General features: G+C 44.9%; 1 protein-coding gene across 3 annotated transcripts in view; it reads right to left on the minus strand.

Annotated features, from left to right (window-relative positions):
- Positions 1 to 16,663, minus strand: part of CTDSPL (CTD small phosphatase like) — a 131,080-nt gene that overhangs the window by 12,012 nt on the left and 102,405 nt on the right. For all 3 annotated transcript variants that reach the window (XM_079713718.1, XM_079713717.1, XM_079713716.1), the window contains exons 3-5: positions 12,858 to 12,890; positions 5,761 to 5,862; positions 2,603 to 2,659 (exon numbers count right to left, since the gene is read on the minus strand). In XM_079713718.1, coding sequence (XP_079569844.1) covers positions 2,603 to 2,659; positions 5,761 to 5,862; positions 12,858 to 12,890 — 192 coding nt within the window. The remainder of the gene's footprint in view (positions 1 to 2,602; positions 2,660 to 5,760; positions 5,863 to 12,857; positions 12,891 to 16,663) is intronic.

Consider the following 16,663-nt stretch of genomic DNA (forward strand, 5'->3'; position numbering starts at 1 on the left):
GGAGAGAAGGCAGAGCTGGCAAGAGAAGACAGAGGAGGTGGAAGGAGGGAAGAACTAATTAAAACTTGAATAAATTCCATCTGAAATTAGCCATTTCCCTAAAATAATTCAAACTTGTTAAAATTCAATTCAATTCATATTCGCTCAGTCCCAGCTCTGGGCTCAGCCTGAAGCAGTTACAAAGGTGAGTGAAACACAGGCCTTGCCCTTGAAGAGCTCACAGTCTAGAGCAGACATACAGAAAAATATATCAAAATAAACATGTGTAATGAAAGCTGTAATAGAGGGATAAATTAAGGATGATTAACTCCCCTTTCAAGGGGAGGGAATCACAATAGGGAACATTTGGCCTGGACCTTGAAGGATGAATAGGAGTTCACCAGGCTGATAAGGAGAAGTGAGCTTTCAGACAGAGGAAACAGTATGAGCATGAGACCTGGCCTGAAAACACTTGGGGTGTTAGAGAATGGCCAGAGCCCTGCATGACCAGCCCTTCAGAGGCAGCAGTAAAAGAGGGGGAAATGGGGGTAGAAAAGGCTGAAGATGAAATGTGAAAAGCAGGCCAGGGCGAGTATGCATGGGGCCATAAACGAAGCAGGCTGGATACCTGACAGGACGAGTAACAGAGGGGAATGGGGCTCTGCCCCACACGGAGGATGTGCTGCTGGTAAAGGAGTTTACACAGAGCCAGGACTTGGTGGGAAACATGGCTGAGTGAAAGGGTGTGTGGAGTGAGGGGCCAGAGGAGCAGGACGGCTCAGCGTGGGTGCCCACAGGGTTCTGAGGAGCAGGGTGGCTGGTCCTGTGGCTGTAGTAGCTCCAGGCCCCACTTCTGCCCACGAGGCTGCTTGGTGCCAGGAACGGATCCGGCCTGCGGTCCTCAGTCTCCCTGGGAATACTGCTTGGAAAGGAAGCTTTGCTACACGCGAAGGGCAGGAGACTGGTTTGGGAACTCTGGTGTTGGTGCCTCTGGCAGAGAGGAGGGTCCTGGGCCCGGAGGCCAGCGTCCAGGCCCGCGTCCGCGTGCAAGTAACCAAGAATAGGCCCCTTGGGACCTGCACAGCCTATCCTGGATTACTTGAACGAGGCCACGGCCTTCGCCAGGGCCTTGGTCCTCCTCTGGGTGCCTGTGGCTTCATTCCCTCAGGAGAGAGAGTTTCTGACCCCAGCTCTGGCGTATCTACCACCAAGTGAATCATAGCACAGTCTGGAGGGCTGGGGCAGCTGGGCGGCTCCTTCGAGAATGGGCTGGCCATAGCAGGTCAGGTCCTGAGGGCCAGGCTCACGGTCACGAGGAACGAAGGATTAATTTCTCTCCTAATTCCTGCCATGCCAGTGGGCAGCCTCTCCTTTGTCTCATTATCTTGTAACACGAGCCAAGATAATAAATGCAGAAGCCTTAACTGCTTCTCAGATGCTAAGTTAATTCTGCTGACGCTTCTGCAAATGTTAAATGCCCAAGTGCCTGCCATTTTGGCTCCCTGATGGCTTTTAAAAGTGTGACGTGTGGAGACACCAGGGACAGAGCTGCCTTTCCCAGGGACTGGACTGGTTCCTGGCAGGACCTCCTGGCAGGGGAGGAGAGGGACTCGAGTATCACAAAAAGAGCCCTGGGTTAGGAACAGGAGACTGGAGCTCTCATTTTAATTCTTCCTATTGTATGACCTTGAACCAACCCTCTCCCTGGCTGAGCCTCAGTTTCCCCATGTGTGCTATGAGGTGGCTGGATCAGCCGATCCCGCAGCTCTGACACCCTGCACTCAAGGGCCAAAGAGACTACCGACATCATTAAGGAAAGACATCCTGTTACGGCTCAAGCACCAAGGGAGAGTTTTCCTCCTGGGATATAAACACACCAGGCCAAAGACTCTCCCTTTAGATCTTGGGATTGACAAGGAAGATGACTGGATCATCCCTGTGGAAAACCTACAATGTCTTCCTACAATGTTTCCAATATTTCATAAATGAAACTATTTCCAGAGCAGCTTCATGAAGAAAAAAGGAAAATAAGGGAAAAAAAAATCAGAACAAAGATGTATGCCAGCTGACTAGGGCATCTTTATTCAAAGCTGCCTGCTGATCCAAAAAATGCACACCCTTCCTCCTTTCCTTTTTGGGTTGGATTTTGCTAAATATTCACTGGAGAACACGATGCAGGAGTGACAAGGTGAGTCTGGACTGGCTGGCCTTGGAAATGGACAACTTTTCCCGAGAATCTACCATAAGCAGGTGACTTGTGACATTCTCCTGTTGTCTGCTAGGAGAGTAGCTGAAGCAACTACACAGGGAAGTTAATTAGACCATCAAGCTAGGCCAGTGGGAGATATGGAAACTTCTAAAAGTCTGCATCAAATCAAAGAACTATTTGAACTTGCAACCACATCTAATTTTACAAATAGATTATAGTTTCCCTTATAAACTAAGTATAAAATTCAACTGAGTGAAAAAAAAGCAGAACATCATTGCATTTTTAATAAAATCTACTTCCTTTTGATTTAGGAATAAAAAAGACTATGAAATGGGAATTTAGAAATACAGTTCACAGGAAACATAATTACTGAAAAATGCTAACTGAAACTCAGATTTAGCTTTGATTTCTTACCTGATGTATAGTTCCATCGATTTCAACGGGAACAATAAAATCAGCATTACTAATAGGCTAGAGAAAAAAGAAACTATAATTAGTATGTCTGAAAGAACAAAATAAAATTGGAAACTTTAGCACCAAAAAAGCTTGCCTGGACCAATGTTTTTATTGTTGGAAAAAACAATTCAGGAGGATGTTGAAGGATGCTATGGCTCCTCAAAATAAGAAAAAGCAGAAAAGCACATTATTTTCTGTTCTGAATATTGTTACATTTTCAGCATCTTGGTGCAACTTTTTTATCACTTCCCTGGCCCCAACCACAAAGAGTGGTGCACCTGGCTTGGGAACAGGGCTTGTCAAACTCCCCGCTCTTGCCTAGAGCCCTCCCAGCATGGCAGGAACCACTGCTGGCCACCAGGGGGAGGAGGTGAGAGCCTGACGATCCCCGAGGACAGTGCTACTCAGGGGAAAAGAATTTGTCTTGGACCCACAAGTGCAGACTGCCCTGTGAGGGGCTGCTTGACAGATGTTCAACACATGAACCCCAAGTGGGGCCATCGGATATGTGGGGTGAAGTCAGAGGCCACAGCCATGACCTTGGGCAGGCTCTTTCCCCTCTGGACCTCGGATTCTCCTCTCTTCCACAACTAGAGCAAGGGATCTGATGAGTGCCCCTACCTCCATCCAGCATGCATCAGTGATTTCAGGCCTTGCCTGGCACCATCTCCTACTGTGGGAGGTGGGGAGAGCCAGCCCACCCCAGATTGTTCTGCTCTGTGTAAGACAATATGTAGCACACTCACAAACCTCTGCATATTTAAAGTAACTCTGACACTTAATAACTTAAAATTCAAATAGGATGCTTCGGCAGTCACTACGTTCTCAATGATAGACTCACATACAGTTCTAAATGGAATTCCACAAATCAGGAAGAAATGAACAGGCCCAGGAGAATCATGAGACCACAAATCCTCGGGACACATAGGAGAGAAACAGAGGGAGGGAGACCACGTGTGTGGTGGCCACAGGGCGCTCTGGTCACAATCTGAACTGGGGTCTCTGCCTTTAAGCCCATTACTGTACACACACATTGTTCTTTGATATGTAAACTGAAAAAAAGGTGGAAAATACTAGATCACAGAACCATTACTAAGCACTCAGCAGAGCCCCTGAGGCTTAAGATTATAGTGTCTTCACTGCTTTGGTTGGAAGACCAAGGATGAGTTCGGTATTTTATAATTTCACAACTAAAATAGAGAATCAGGCTAGAAAACAAAAGTCTGAAGGAAGAAATTCTCACAAGGCATTAGATTGTGAAATCATATTCCACAGAGTATATAGAACAAGAGAAAACCATTGCCCAGCTCAGAGCAAGCACTGCCCCCCATCTTTTCTTGCGTGAGACCGGGCCAAAGCCAGGGCTGTAAACCTGGGTCCTGACCCTGAGTGCTGTACAGGTGCACAGTTTCAAGGAGAGAGGTTCACAGCTTCCGGATTCTCAAAGGGCTTTGAAATGCCCAGAACCTTAAAAATCATATGATAAAGAATATTCCGCTCGCAAATGTAGGCAGGCCAGGGAGGGAAGAAACGAAGAGATGCTGTTCACATCAGCCTGTCGCATCAACGCCCTCTGAGTAGGCCCTGGAGATACCAGGGGCTGCCAAGGCCTCGCCTTTGGAGGCAGGAACCCTCACTAACCTCGGGAAGTCTGGCCAGCGATGCCCACACTCCCAGAGCTGCTTGGAATGAAGCTGGTCTATGCTGTAATGGCAACTGACCCCTGTCCTAAGGGGCTTTCTTCCTCAGGGACTTGAAAAAGTCTTGAGCATCCTGCCCATGGGGGAGAAAAGGCTTTCAATGCCATTCAGGGTTGAGTTGGGATATAAGGTCACTGCAGCCCTGGGACCAATCCTGGAAGGGCCCTTGTGGGGCTGGGGAATGAGTGGTACCTACGTGCCCCAGCTGCCAGCCGGGCCATTTCTCACTGCCAGGGGTAAGTGTGGCCCCGCCTCCACTCTCCAAAGGACTCTAGGACAACTGCCTGGCCTTGTCCTGTCAAGGAGGATTCTGTTTAGTGAGAAGCAGGCCCAAGGAGGGATGTTTCTGGCAGAAAGGTCTTCAGGAAAATTTGATGGCTCTCCCACTTCCCATAGAACCATCAAGGAGTGACTGGCTGGTGTCAGACACACACTCCATCTTAGGTGGTGCTTTCACGTCTCTCAGCAAAGTAAGCGGGGTCACCGGCTGGGGGTAAAAAGAAGAATGTGGTCTAACTGGCCAGCAATAGTAGAGCAGTTCCATCGCCAGAAACACCCAAGGAAAACAGGACAAGGACCCTACACACCTGCTTCTTCTCCCCAACACACCAGTCCCCTATTTCCAAACTTTTTTTTAATCATTTGCTTCTTTTAAACAATTTCAAAAAATGGAAAAATGATTAATTAACTCATTTCCCTAGAGTGTAGCCATAGCTGTTCCTGCATAGAGGCCCTCGGGTAATTTGTTATCTTGGCTGTTGTTCTGGCGGGGAGATGGAGATGGAGATGCAGAGCAAGCTGATCTCACTGCGGCCCTGCAGCCATCAGGAGGGAGGTCAGGCAGGTGGATACACATTAAGCCGTGAAGCTTAGGAAAAACTCCAGCAACCTCTTGTCATGAAAACGGTCAAGGTAAATGGCTGAATGTGTTCAGATGCCGTTAACTCTGGAAGTCTTCTTCAGAGTTGGGCATCTTCCAAAACTTGGTCTGGGAAAATTTCCAGGATAGTCGGTTGCTTGACACTTTTCAACAGTGCCTCCCCTGCCCCTCCCAATACAACTTGCAGCACGTACAGCGCTCCGGTTACCTTGACAAACACATAGCAGTGTCCTGGGGGCACTGATTGCCTTGTGCCACCTGGAAAGTATTTCTGCAGGGGGCAGAGTGTTGGAAAACTCAAATTGCATACGTAAGAATGAAGTCTCAGGGATATCGGCAGCCCCAAACTAATCATGTTAATATTCAGCTACTTGAGTTAATGTTCACCTGAGTTAATAAGCAACTGTTATTGGGATTTCATGAACAGTGAGGTCATACGCCAACAACCACAAGCTTTCATCCTTTTAATTTTCCCTTTTCCAATACAACTGGGACCAAATCACAAAGATCACTGATTGTTTTTTATGTTGATTTACCTTAAATGAACTGTGCACCAATGTTTCATCTAAATCAATGACCACACATTTCTTTCCATAGTCAAGCACCGTCACCTCTGGAAGGAGATATTTAGCTGGTGGCTAAAGGGGGGAAAAAAATCAATATTATTACCTTTATGTAAAAGACAAACCAAATCCCTTATTATTGTATTACACTATGTCAATGAGGTCAGAAATGAAACCAAACATTTAAATGCCTGGTCAAGCACATCATGGAATTTTGTTAAAAACAATAGGAATAAGCAGTTTGCAATTGAAGTTTTACCAAGCAAATGCTGTGCCACTTGCCTGAACGGCTATTATGAGGGTCTGGGCTTTGGAACCAGACAAACTTGGGTTTGAATATCAGCTCTGTCTGTTCTTTGGCTGTGAGTTGGGATAATAATACCTACCACGAAAGGTTGTTATCAGCTATAATTGCAGTAAAACATCCAGCATTCTGCCTGGCACATATGTGGTGGCTATTGTTATTATTAAAATGGACAACATGAAAATGAATGTTAAATTATAATAGCTACTCTAACCATGCAGCCTATGTTCCGGGGTCATATTTCATCTGAAATTCACTGTGGTATATAAGCATATTTTAGAGCTTTATTGGATCATCGTATTTCGTATTTTTTTTTTAAGTGACTGAAGCTTTCCAAAAACTTTAAGAGAAACTATAGAACTACCAGCAAAATGCAATCCAAAGTGACCTCCAATAATAGGAAACAGAAATAAAACTGGTCCATGTACAGTGCCCTGCATTGTATGTGCCCCACTGTGGTGTAATATCGAGCGAAGGTGGCACTTTTATCCCTTGGAGTCTCTGTCCCTGGAAGTTATACTTTAATCCACATGCGTGTTAACCAGAAAATCCATTTATATGTCTTTGTAGTAGCTGACTTTCATGTTATAATAAAAAAGTCATAAAGAGTTAATAAAATGCTAGATATCTTCAGCCAACCTCATTCTTGATTTAGAGTATTTATTTCTTGGGCCCTGCCTCATTCTAGAAATGATTTGAAGGATTTCAGTTGACTTTGTGGCATATTCAGTATCCAATGTTAACTAGCTAATTTTCTGTCCTGGAGGAAGGTCAAGCTCTGTTCCACATTTAATGCAAAACAAAACACAAGAAAATATCTGTCTTTAACCACTGAAGAATGGACAATTTAGCTTATCAAATAAAACAAGAAAAAAATGAAATCAAGAAGTATTCCCTTTTAGGGCTTCCCTGGTGGCGCAGTGGTTGAGAGTCCGCCTGCCGATGCAGGGGACACGGGTTCGTGCCCCAGTCCGGGAAGATCCCACATGCCGCAGAGCGGCTAGGCCCGTGAGCCATGGCTTGCTGAGCCTGCGCGTCCGGAGCCTGTGCTCTGCAACGGGAGTGGCCACAGCAGTGAGAGGCCAACGTACCGCAAAAAAACAAAAACAAAAACAAAAAAAAAAAAAAAAAAAAAAGAAGTATTCCCTTTTAAATGGCTATTTCTTTCTCTCTCTCTCTTTTTTTTTTTTTTTTGGTTTCAGTTGAACATTAGGGAATTCATGTTAATTTTGGACTTGAGCTGGTTCAATAGTGAATGTAAAGCAGGCGGTCAACAGGGTAGGTAAATTTGCAAGTGCTATGATCATCTTGGCTGGAGGGATTGTCGGGGCGGAGTAGGGTGAAGCAATGTGTGGAGACATGAGCATTTCTAATTCCTGGGGGGCTATCTCTAGTAAGCGTGGGTGTTTCATCCTCTCCAGCATCATCCTGCAGAAAAAGCCCTTATGGCCTCCCAACTCCCTTGGCTCTAATGAATGTTCACCAGGCAGTATCCCTGAGAATGTGGCACTGGGAAAGACGTGCCTTAGACTTGGAGCGTGGGACCCAGTGTCCCGGAAAGGACTATGTCCTTCATTATAAATCATCAAGCAGGCAGGTTTTATTAAAAAAATTAAAATAAACTTGCAAGAAGTTCAAAAGAGGTTTAAAAAGGCAGGGTGTGATGAGCCCAATAAATGAACATAATAGAGAGGATTGGGGTTATTTCTGTTGTGTGAGCCATAGCAGAAAGCATGCTTGTGACTAGAATAAAATTTGTTTTTTCTATTATACAATTATGTAATAAAACACATTCTCATTGTAAAGAATATAGACATATAAAACACAAGTATTCCCTCTTCCATGCTCACCTCCCCAATTCCTTTCCCCAGGTGCCCCCCCTTTTTAGTTTGGTGTGTATCTGTCTAGCCCTTTTTCTATGTGTTTATAGACTAAAACAGCATTTTAACTTTAAGTAATTGCTAGTCTGGAAAATAAGGATCTAGAACTTCTCTCCCTAGCATATCTGAAAACATCAAAGCTCTGCCAAAAGTGGCTCAGTTATTTTCCAAACCAGAGAATGAAAATTACTTTCTTCGCAGGTTTAACCCACACTTTACAAGCATTCTCTGAGTTAACAGTAAGGAAAAAGCCTCCCCGCACTATTTTAAGAGAGAAAAGAGCAAGCGGGGTGACAGGCATAATAAGCAAGCTATTGATTTAGCATTTCTGCTGCAGAGAACAAGGCCAGGCTGGGGCGACACGCTGCAGGGGGCGGTCCATTAATCCCTAGCCCAGTTCCTAAATGCACGCGGCTTCCCTGAGAGCTTGGCTTTAGATTAATGCAAATTCCTCAGACCAGTGGTAAGAATTCTTCTGGACAGCTGTGTCCTTGGAACATGCAAGGATACTAGATAATTGCAATAGTGTTTTGTGACTTCAATTGATCTGCTCAGGTGATGCTTGAATCACTAACTAAAAAATGTCCTGATGCAAATTTTCTCTCAGGTCATCATAAAGCTGAAGAACAGGAGAAACACCAGTTATATCAAAAAGAGCCTTTTCTAAACACAATGACTTGCTCCCAAGCACAGGCGGGCACTGCCAGGGGGGTGGGGTGGGAGTAAGAAAGCATGGGGGGAGGGGGAGGTTTGAGAAGGGCATTCATGCCATTGCTCTTTCTGGGAGTGGATGTGAAAGTTCCTGTCCTTGGCTATGAGCGGGCAGCCAGGAATAGTTAATCTAAGGTATCTACCCCATAACACACCCTTGCAAATCTTACAAAGCGGTGCCTCTTCTTGGTATGCTGGATGGTTGTCTGTGCACTTGAGTTCTCAGGCTCCAAGTCTGCACACTGCCCATCCCGCTCCCCTCACGCCTCCCGAGCTCAGGGCAGAACTCTCAGGGCTGCTGCAGGAGGGGCAAAGGAGACTGGACACCAGCTCTAACTAGAGGAGTTGCTCTGCTTATATGATCTTCATAAGGTTTGATGGAAAAAAGTATACTACTGTTTACTAAAAGGCTTAGGCCGACAGCATAGAAACGTAACTGTTAGAAAACAAATTTCTCCTCTCCACTTTCAGCAATTTTATGGCTCAGCTGCACTGTCAACCCTGAGCTGGAAGCACCAGGGACGTATGTGATCCCAGCGAGCATGTGGGAACGGTAGGGGTCTGGTCCTCACTGGGGCCAAAGCATCTGAGTGTTCACCTTCAGAGTCACCACCAAACTTCACGGTTTCCAAGCCTGTCCCTCTGCATTTTTCCTTACCCTTCAACACCTGACTTTTACTGGACAGAACATGAGGCTTCCGATAAGAGGTATAGAGGGCCCCAAACCCCAGCTCCCAGTTGGGAGACAAATATTACTAAGAGAAACGTTTAAGATCAAGTCCAGATAAAGATGTCATTTCTAATAGGTGTACAAAAGATGGGTTACTCAATAAATGATGCTGAGACAACTGACTTGCCACCTGGAAAAGCAAATAAAGCTGGATTGCGACTTCACGCCCTACACCAACATAATCCAGATGGATCAAAGATTTAAGTGCAATGATGGAACTGTTAAAATACTAGGAGACAAGTGGGTCATAGTCATAGAGTGGGGAGAGCTTTCTAAGCATGACATAAAGTTCAGGAGCCATAAAAGATAAGATGAGCACATTTCCCTATATAAAATTACACTTCTTTGTGGCCAAATGATTATAAACAAGACCAAAAAATATATCATAAATTCGGGGGAGATTTGCTAATTTCCTTGTAATTTAAATTTGCTAATTTCCTTGTAATTTAAAAAGATAATAGTATAAAATCTAGAAGAAATGAATAGGTAAGAAGAAATACATATGGACAATAAACTTGTGAACACAAGATGTTCATATTCATTCATGAAGAAATGCAAATCTAAGCAATAAATCTTTACTTTCAGATTAGCAAAGATCAAAGTACTTGCTAATTACCATTTTTGAAAAGGGAACGGGCTCTTGCTGGGAATGTAAATTATGTTTTCGGAGGGCAATTTGCCTTTAATCTACCAGAAAATATAAAGGATACCCTTTGACCTAGCATTTCCACAACTAGGAACTGATCACCCAGATACTATCACTCAGGTTGACAAACACACAAGCACAAGAATATTTGTAATAGCACAAAAGTGGACACAACGTAAATGCCATCAACTACATGTAAAACAATGAGGCAGCTCGCTATGTACTAATATCTGGAAGGATGTTCAAGGTACCCTGATAAAAGCAAAAAGCAACTCGCAACACTCTCATTTGTTTAAATATGCCTGTGTTGATTTAGAAAATTTCTGCAAGGATATACAACAAATGTTAGAAGGCTATTCTAGGGAGTGGGATCAAGTTGGGAGATTTTTTTTCCTATTTTAATCTTGCAGTATTTTTTTAAACCATGAGTTTGAATAATGAAAAAATATGAATAATGAAAAGTGAATAATGAAAAAATGAGCTTAGTAAAAAAAAAAATCAAAAGATGGAGGCTGCACATATAAACAGCAGCATGAGAATAAAAAATGGAGGGCTCATGAGGTGAGCGGCAAGAGATGGGAACTCCAGCCGGATCTCCTCTGGGCACCCACAGGCTTAGGGGCACCTTTCGTCTTCTGGGCCTGGAAAAAGCTTTCAGCGGGTGTGGGGACTTGGTTTGGAGGCTCAGCACAAGCCTGGATTTCTGGTCCTGTGTGGTAGCCCTCCAAGCTCTCAGGGGCTCCTAGCACTAACCAGGTCCCCCGTGGTCCAGAAAAGGCAGGGCTACTGTTTATGTGATCTGCAGTCTTGACAGGTAGGTGCAGATTTTGCAGGAGACCCCAAGGCTCGAATCCTGGGGCAGAGCTGTTCTCCAGATGGACTTGGGTTTAGTGCTGCATGCTAAGCAGACAGTGGAGATCACACGGTACCCATTGGTGGAACTGCTTTTCTGGAAGTACTTATTCAAAGATGCAAGTTACTTTAGCTAGGCTTTGCTTTCTTGTAAGATATTTCAGATTCATAAGGCCTGACCCAGTGTCTCACATGCAGGAAGCAGTCTGCGGTTTACTGACCTAACACTGGGTTAAATTACACAAAGCATCTTTTTCCTCTTGGCTATTTTATTCTGGGACTCTAGAAAGAGATTTGTGAAGAAAGGGTCATTTTTCTCTACTGTGGGTGCCCAGTAAAGCGTTTACTCTGACAAATGCTTTGATTCAGCACTTAACTTTACAGGTAGCTGTGAATTAACTTTGAGGGAAAAAAACAGTACTATTGGAGTCTCAGAGGTAGGGGGAGAGATGCCACCTGTTGAATGTAGACACCTTTGCAGGAAAAATATACGAAACTACTTTGTATAAAGATTAAAAGGAGGCCTCTGGTATCAATCCCACTGGGTATCCTACTCAAACACTGGATAAGAAGTCGTGCTGATTGATCCATCTTTTTGATCAGTCAGTTCCCAACAAAGCCCAACCCCCAGGCACACTAGCAAAGTCAGAATCACTCCACAAACCCTTGCAGCTTGTTAATCAATGGAGAGTTAAAGTTGTGAAAATAAGTGAAATGAACAAAAATATTTTGGGCAATTTATGGGTGACATGCATCGCCAAATTTGAAGTCAAACTGTACTAATGAAATCCATCATTTCTTTCAATGTAAGATTGCTGTGTCTCTTGGATGTTCCCAGAAAACGTGAAAAAGTCCAAGTAAAGATAGATGATTAGATTTGAATCAGACAATCTGAATCAGAGACTCTATATGGATTAAAATATCAATTTCTGGGAATTCCCTGGCGGTCCAGTGGTCCGGACTCTGCTCTTTCACTATCGAGGGCCAGGGTTCAATCCCTGGTCAGGGAACTAAGATCCCACAAGCCACATGCGGTGTGGCCAAAAAAAAAAAAAAAAAAAAAAAAAAAAAATCAATTTCTGGACAATTTTTAAAAACCTAAATCCTTCTCTAAGGACACGGGACTGTTTGAGAGATCCTGTTTGATACAGACATCTCCACTGCAAGTTTCTTTTGGGAGTCGGTCATTGGTCTGCTTCTTGCTTGCTGACTGGCCTCAGGCCACACGGCTCGGCTGGCAGAGAAGGAAGCAAAGGAGCGGTGGGCAGAGCAGCTGTCTGAGGGGTGGCCGGTCCAGGCCTGTGCTGGGGCAGACACCGGTGCAGCTAGTATCCCAAATCCAGGACTGAAAACAGAAGTTGGTGGCCCAAGGGAGTGCTTGGCTGGGGCAGAGTTGCAGTACAGCCAGCCTGTGGGATTTGCGGGGCAGAGGGCAGGATGGTGGTGATGGTAGGGTGATTCTGCAAGTTCAGGGAATACGATTGAGGAGATTTTTCTGATCAGAGCCATGGCCAAGCTACCGACACTGTTGAACAGTCAGGGATGGTCTGCTCCCCTGGGATGGGGGTCTGGTGAACCTAGCCCCATTGGGGCAGAACCTGTTGCAAAGAACCCAGTCGGGGCAAAAATATGTTCTTGCAGTCTATGGAGTTGGGGAGTGCAGCCTCGGCTTACTAAGAGACGTGGAGGCCCTTTGCAGAGAGAAAGGTGAGAATTGGGTTAATAGATGCTGATTGCCTTGCTGTTCCTAAGAAAGGAAACTCGTACAGAACTTCCTGATCTCGGTTTAAAATGTAGCTTCACTTTTTTTTTCAACAGACCAGAGCTGTTAATACCACACGATAAAAACGCAATATAAGCAAGAACATTAAAAAATCTTTTATATTAGTAGGCCGAAAGCTACAAGATTCTATAACTGTTTAAGTAAAATTGGATAAATATACATACACTTGGTATGGGAATGATCTGCCTCTGGTCACCCTGAGGAGAAAGAAAAAAAAAAAAATCACTGTCAGGTTCAAAGAGAAGTAGATCATATTCTCAAAAGAAACTTCAAAGCACTCTTGAGTACAGCGGCCGTATGATTGCCTGTTCTCTGTACCTTGGTGGGGTTTGATGAACAGGAGGAACTCAAAGATATTCCACAGCTAGGGCACTGGGCTGCACTCTGCCTCCCAGACACCCCCTCCCCTGAGAAACGAGGCCAGGTTCCTGAAGCTCATAAATGATCTTGTTTATTTAAATAGTGCCTCCTGGGCTTCCCTGGTGGCACAGTGGTTGAGCGTCCACCTGCCGATGCAGGGGACACAGGTTCGTGCCCCGGTCTGGGAAGATCCCACATGCCGCGGAGCGGCTGGGCCCGTGAGCCATGGCCGCTGAGCCTGCGCGTCCGGAGCCTGTGCTCCGCAACGGGAGAGGCCACAAGAGTGAGAGGCCCGCATACTGCAAAAAAAAAATAATAAATAAATAAATAAATAAATAGTGCCTCCCTTACTCCCAGGAATTTAATCCTTAAATGAAAAGTAAAAATGAAAACCCCTACTTTACTTTGATCCATGAATCTCTCTAATAACTGGCTTGTTTCTTCTTTTAAGTAAGTTTTCCCCCTAAAAGACTAAAGCTTTAAGTCAATACAATGCACAGTGCAAGGAGGACAGTTTCAGCAGATTATGAGGAACCCACTTCTGGTCCTCTTCTAGGGGAGAACTGGGCAGAGGGGACAGGCAAGGTGTAAGAAGTTCCCTCCAAGGCCACAGGCATGGGACAGCTTTCCCGTTAAGGCAAACAGAACCTGTATTCATAAGGAGTGCTCAGAAAATTCAGGCCCCAAGGAAGGGCCTCAACCATTCCTTAGCTGGAATGCCAGCCGTTCCAAACCTGGTTGATGGAAACACTTCATTTTAGCATCCTCAAGAAAAGCTAATACAAGAACAAGTTTATCTCCATTGAGAATTTCCAGTTTCTGTGTTTCTTATTCTTTTTCAGCTGGTGGGATGGGAGGCAATGAATCGCAGCGTCACGGTCCCTGACAAAGAGATGCACTGTTTCATGGTCGGTCTCCCGCATCGAAGGATTTGTGAAAGTGTACCCACCTTTACTGAGGGGGCCACTGGTGCCAGGGGTCTCATAGGAAGGACTGTCAACAGTGGCAGGTGGCTGGTACCTTTCTGAGCTCTGCTCTGCCTCTAAGAACCAATTCGCAACTTCTTGATTATCTCTAGCCCCTAGTCATCACCTCTGCAGTGTGGCAGCAACTGGTGTTTCATCCTGAGATACTCTTGATGGCTCTTTCCTTCCTCAGGACACTTGGGGCTTGTCTTAAGGATTCTAAACTACCTTCTGCCATCATTCAAGGCAGAGCTGTGCTGTTCTCCAACACAACGGTGCAATCAAATCAAATCTCGGTTTCAAGAGCTTATGTGGAGACGTTCATTTCAGAAGCTCTTAAATAATATTGTTCCCAACATCTGGAGCTTGGTGGGGGAGATTTTAACCAGAAGTTCACAAGCCCCATTGGGTCCCTGTGGAGCAGGGCTCTCAACCCCGCACTACTGATGTTCAGAGTCTGATGACTCTTTGCTGTGGGGGGCAGTCTCGTGCACTGTAGGGTCCTCAGCAGCATCCCTGGCCTCCACCCACTAGATGCCAGTAGAAACCCCAGTAGCATCAATAAAATGGCTAGAACTACCATACGACCCAGCAATCCCACTACTGGGCATATACCCTGAGAAAACTGTAATTCAAAATGAGTCATGTACCACAATGTTCACTGCAGCTCTATTTACAATAGCCAGGACATGGAAGCAACCTAAGTGTCCATCAACAGATGAATGGATAAAGAAGATGTGGCACATATATACAATGGAATATTACTCAGCCATAAAAAGAAACGAAATTGAGTTATTTGTAGTGAGGTGGATGGGCCTAGAGTCTGTCATACAGAGTGAAGTAAGTCAGAAAGAGAAAAACAAATACCATATGGTAACACATATATATGGAATCTAAAAAAAAAAAAAAGGTCATAAAGAACCTAGGGGCAAGATGGGAATAAAGACACAGACCTACTAGAGAATGGACTTGAGGACATGGGGAGGGGGAAGGGTAAGCTGGGACAAAGTGAGAGAGTGGCATGGACATATATACACTACCAAACGTAAAACAGATAGCTGGTGGGAAGCAGTCGCATAGCACAGGGAGATCAGCTCGGTGCTTTGTGACCACCTAGAGGGGTGGGATAGGGAGGGTGGGAGGGAGACGCAAGAGGGAAGAGATATGGGGATATATGTATATGTATAGCTGATTCACTTTGTTATAAAGCAGAAACTAACACACCATTGTAAAGCAATTACACTCCAATAAAAATGTTAAAAAAAAAAAAAAAAAAAGGCTCCAGACACAGCCAAATGTTCACTAGGGGGCAAAGTCATCTCCATTTGAGAACCAGTGCGCTAGTGGAAGATGGCAAACAGCCCTAACACACAGGTGTACCTTCAGACAGGTGAACACATCAGTGAGGTGAGAGATAACACCACCAAACGGTTATTTGGGAAGGGCTTGACAAAACACAGACCACAACCAAAGGTGCCACCCTAGACAAGTATGTGGGCTTGAAAATTACCCTAGAGGTTTACGTGTGTATGTACATGGGGTACGCATGTATGAGTGAGCGTCCAGCAATGGCTTTCACTCTCTCCTTGCACTTAGAAGTCCTCCATGGTCTCTGCCATTGGGGCCTTCTGAGTGCTGACTCCTTCTAGCCTCCAGACAGAGGATGCAGACACTTTTATTTTGGGCAATTTGTCTCCAGTCCAGGCTGTAACTTGACGGTCACAGTGGTAGCCACCCCAGACCACTGCTCTGAAGCTTTTCTCCAGGACAGTAAATATGCAGGGTGGGTGGAACCATCTGTTGCATTCTGTCCACAGCCTTCCCTCCTCCTCTGGCAGACTGAGCTCCAAGAGGCTGGAGAGCCCAGGAGGCAGCAGTAGAGACATGCCTGGAATCGGCTTCCACATCTACTGAGCCTGGGCTTTACGTTCCAGGTGGCCTGACCAGGTGAGTGCAAAGGGCAGAGTCACCCCACTTTGACACAGGCTCTTTCTACAAGGTCTGGTCTCACACACTGAAGGGTCACGGATTATGCAAACGATGCACTACTCAGAGTTAACTTAATTCTTTAAAAAGCCACTCTGACAAGTGTTAACCAAAGGACGTTTCCTTGAGTGAACACTAGGTCCAGCTAAGCCCAGCTCTGCCAGAGGAGCTCCCTTTAAAGGGCTTTATTCTCTGGTAGATACGGCTAAGGGCTCCAGGAAACCTTCCAGGGCTGCACCACCATCTTCTCAAGTCATTCATCTAGGCAGACTAGGTAAAAATAACTTTTACTATGACAGCAGTGATTCTTCACTTTTTAAATCCTTTACAGGCCTAAGGTACAAACTATGTTCCCTTCACTAATGGGGATTCTCCTCAGCAATGATTTTCAAATTGGGAAAATTGAGAGTTTGAGGGGAGATATCAGAATTCGGGGCTGTGATAGGGTTTACAGTGAAATCTCATCATACAAATTCCACTTATGTTTTTCTACACCAATGTACAGTACGGCTTAATATCTCTTAAGTCTAGGTATCTTTCATTATATTAATATTTTTCTGAAAATTTCTCAGCTGTTCTTTTTTTTAAAATTTATTTATTTAATTTATTTATTTTTGGCTGCATTGGGTCTTCGTGGCTGGGCATGGGCTTTCTCTAGT

Source organism: Hyperoodon ampullatus (assembly GCF_949752795.1).
Source record: "Hyperoodon ampullatus genome assembly, chromosome: 10".
NCBI lineage: Eukaryota > Metazoa > Chordata > Mammalia > Artiodactyla > Ziphiidae > Hyperoodon > Hyperoodon ampullatus.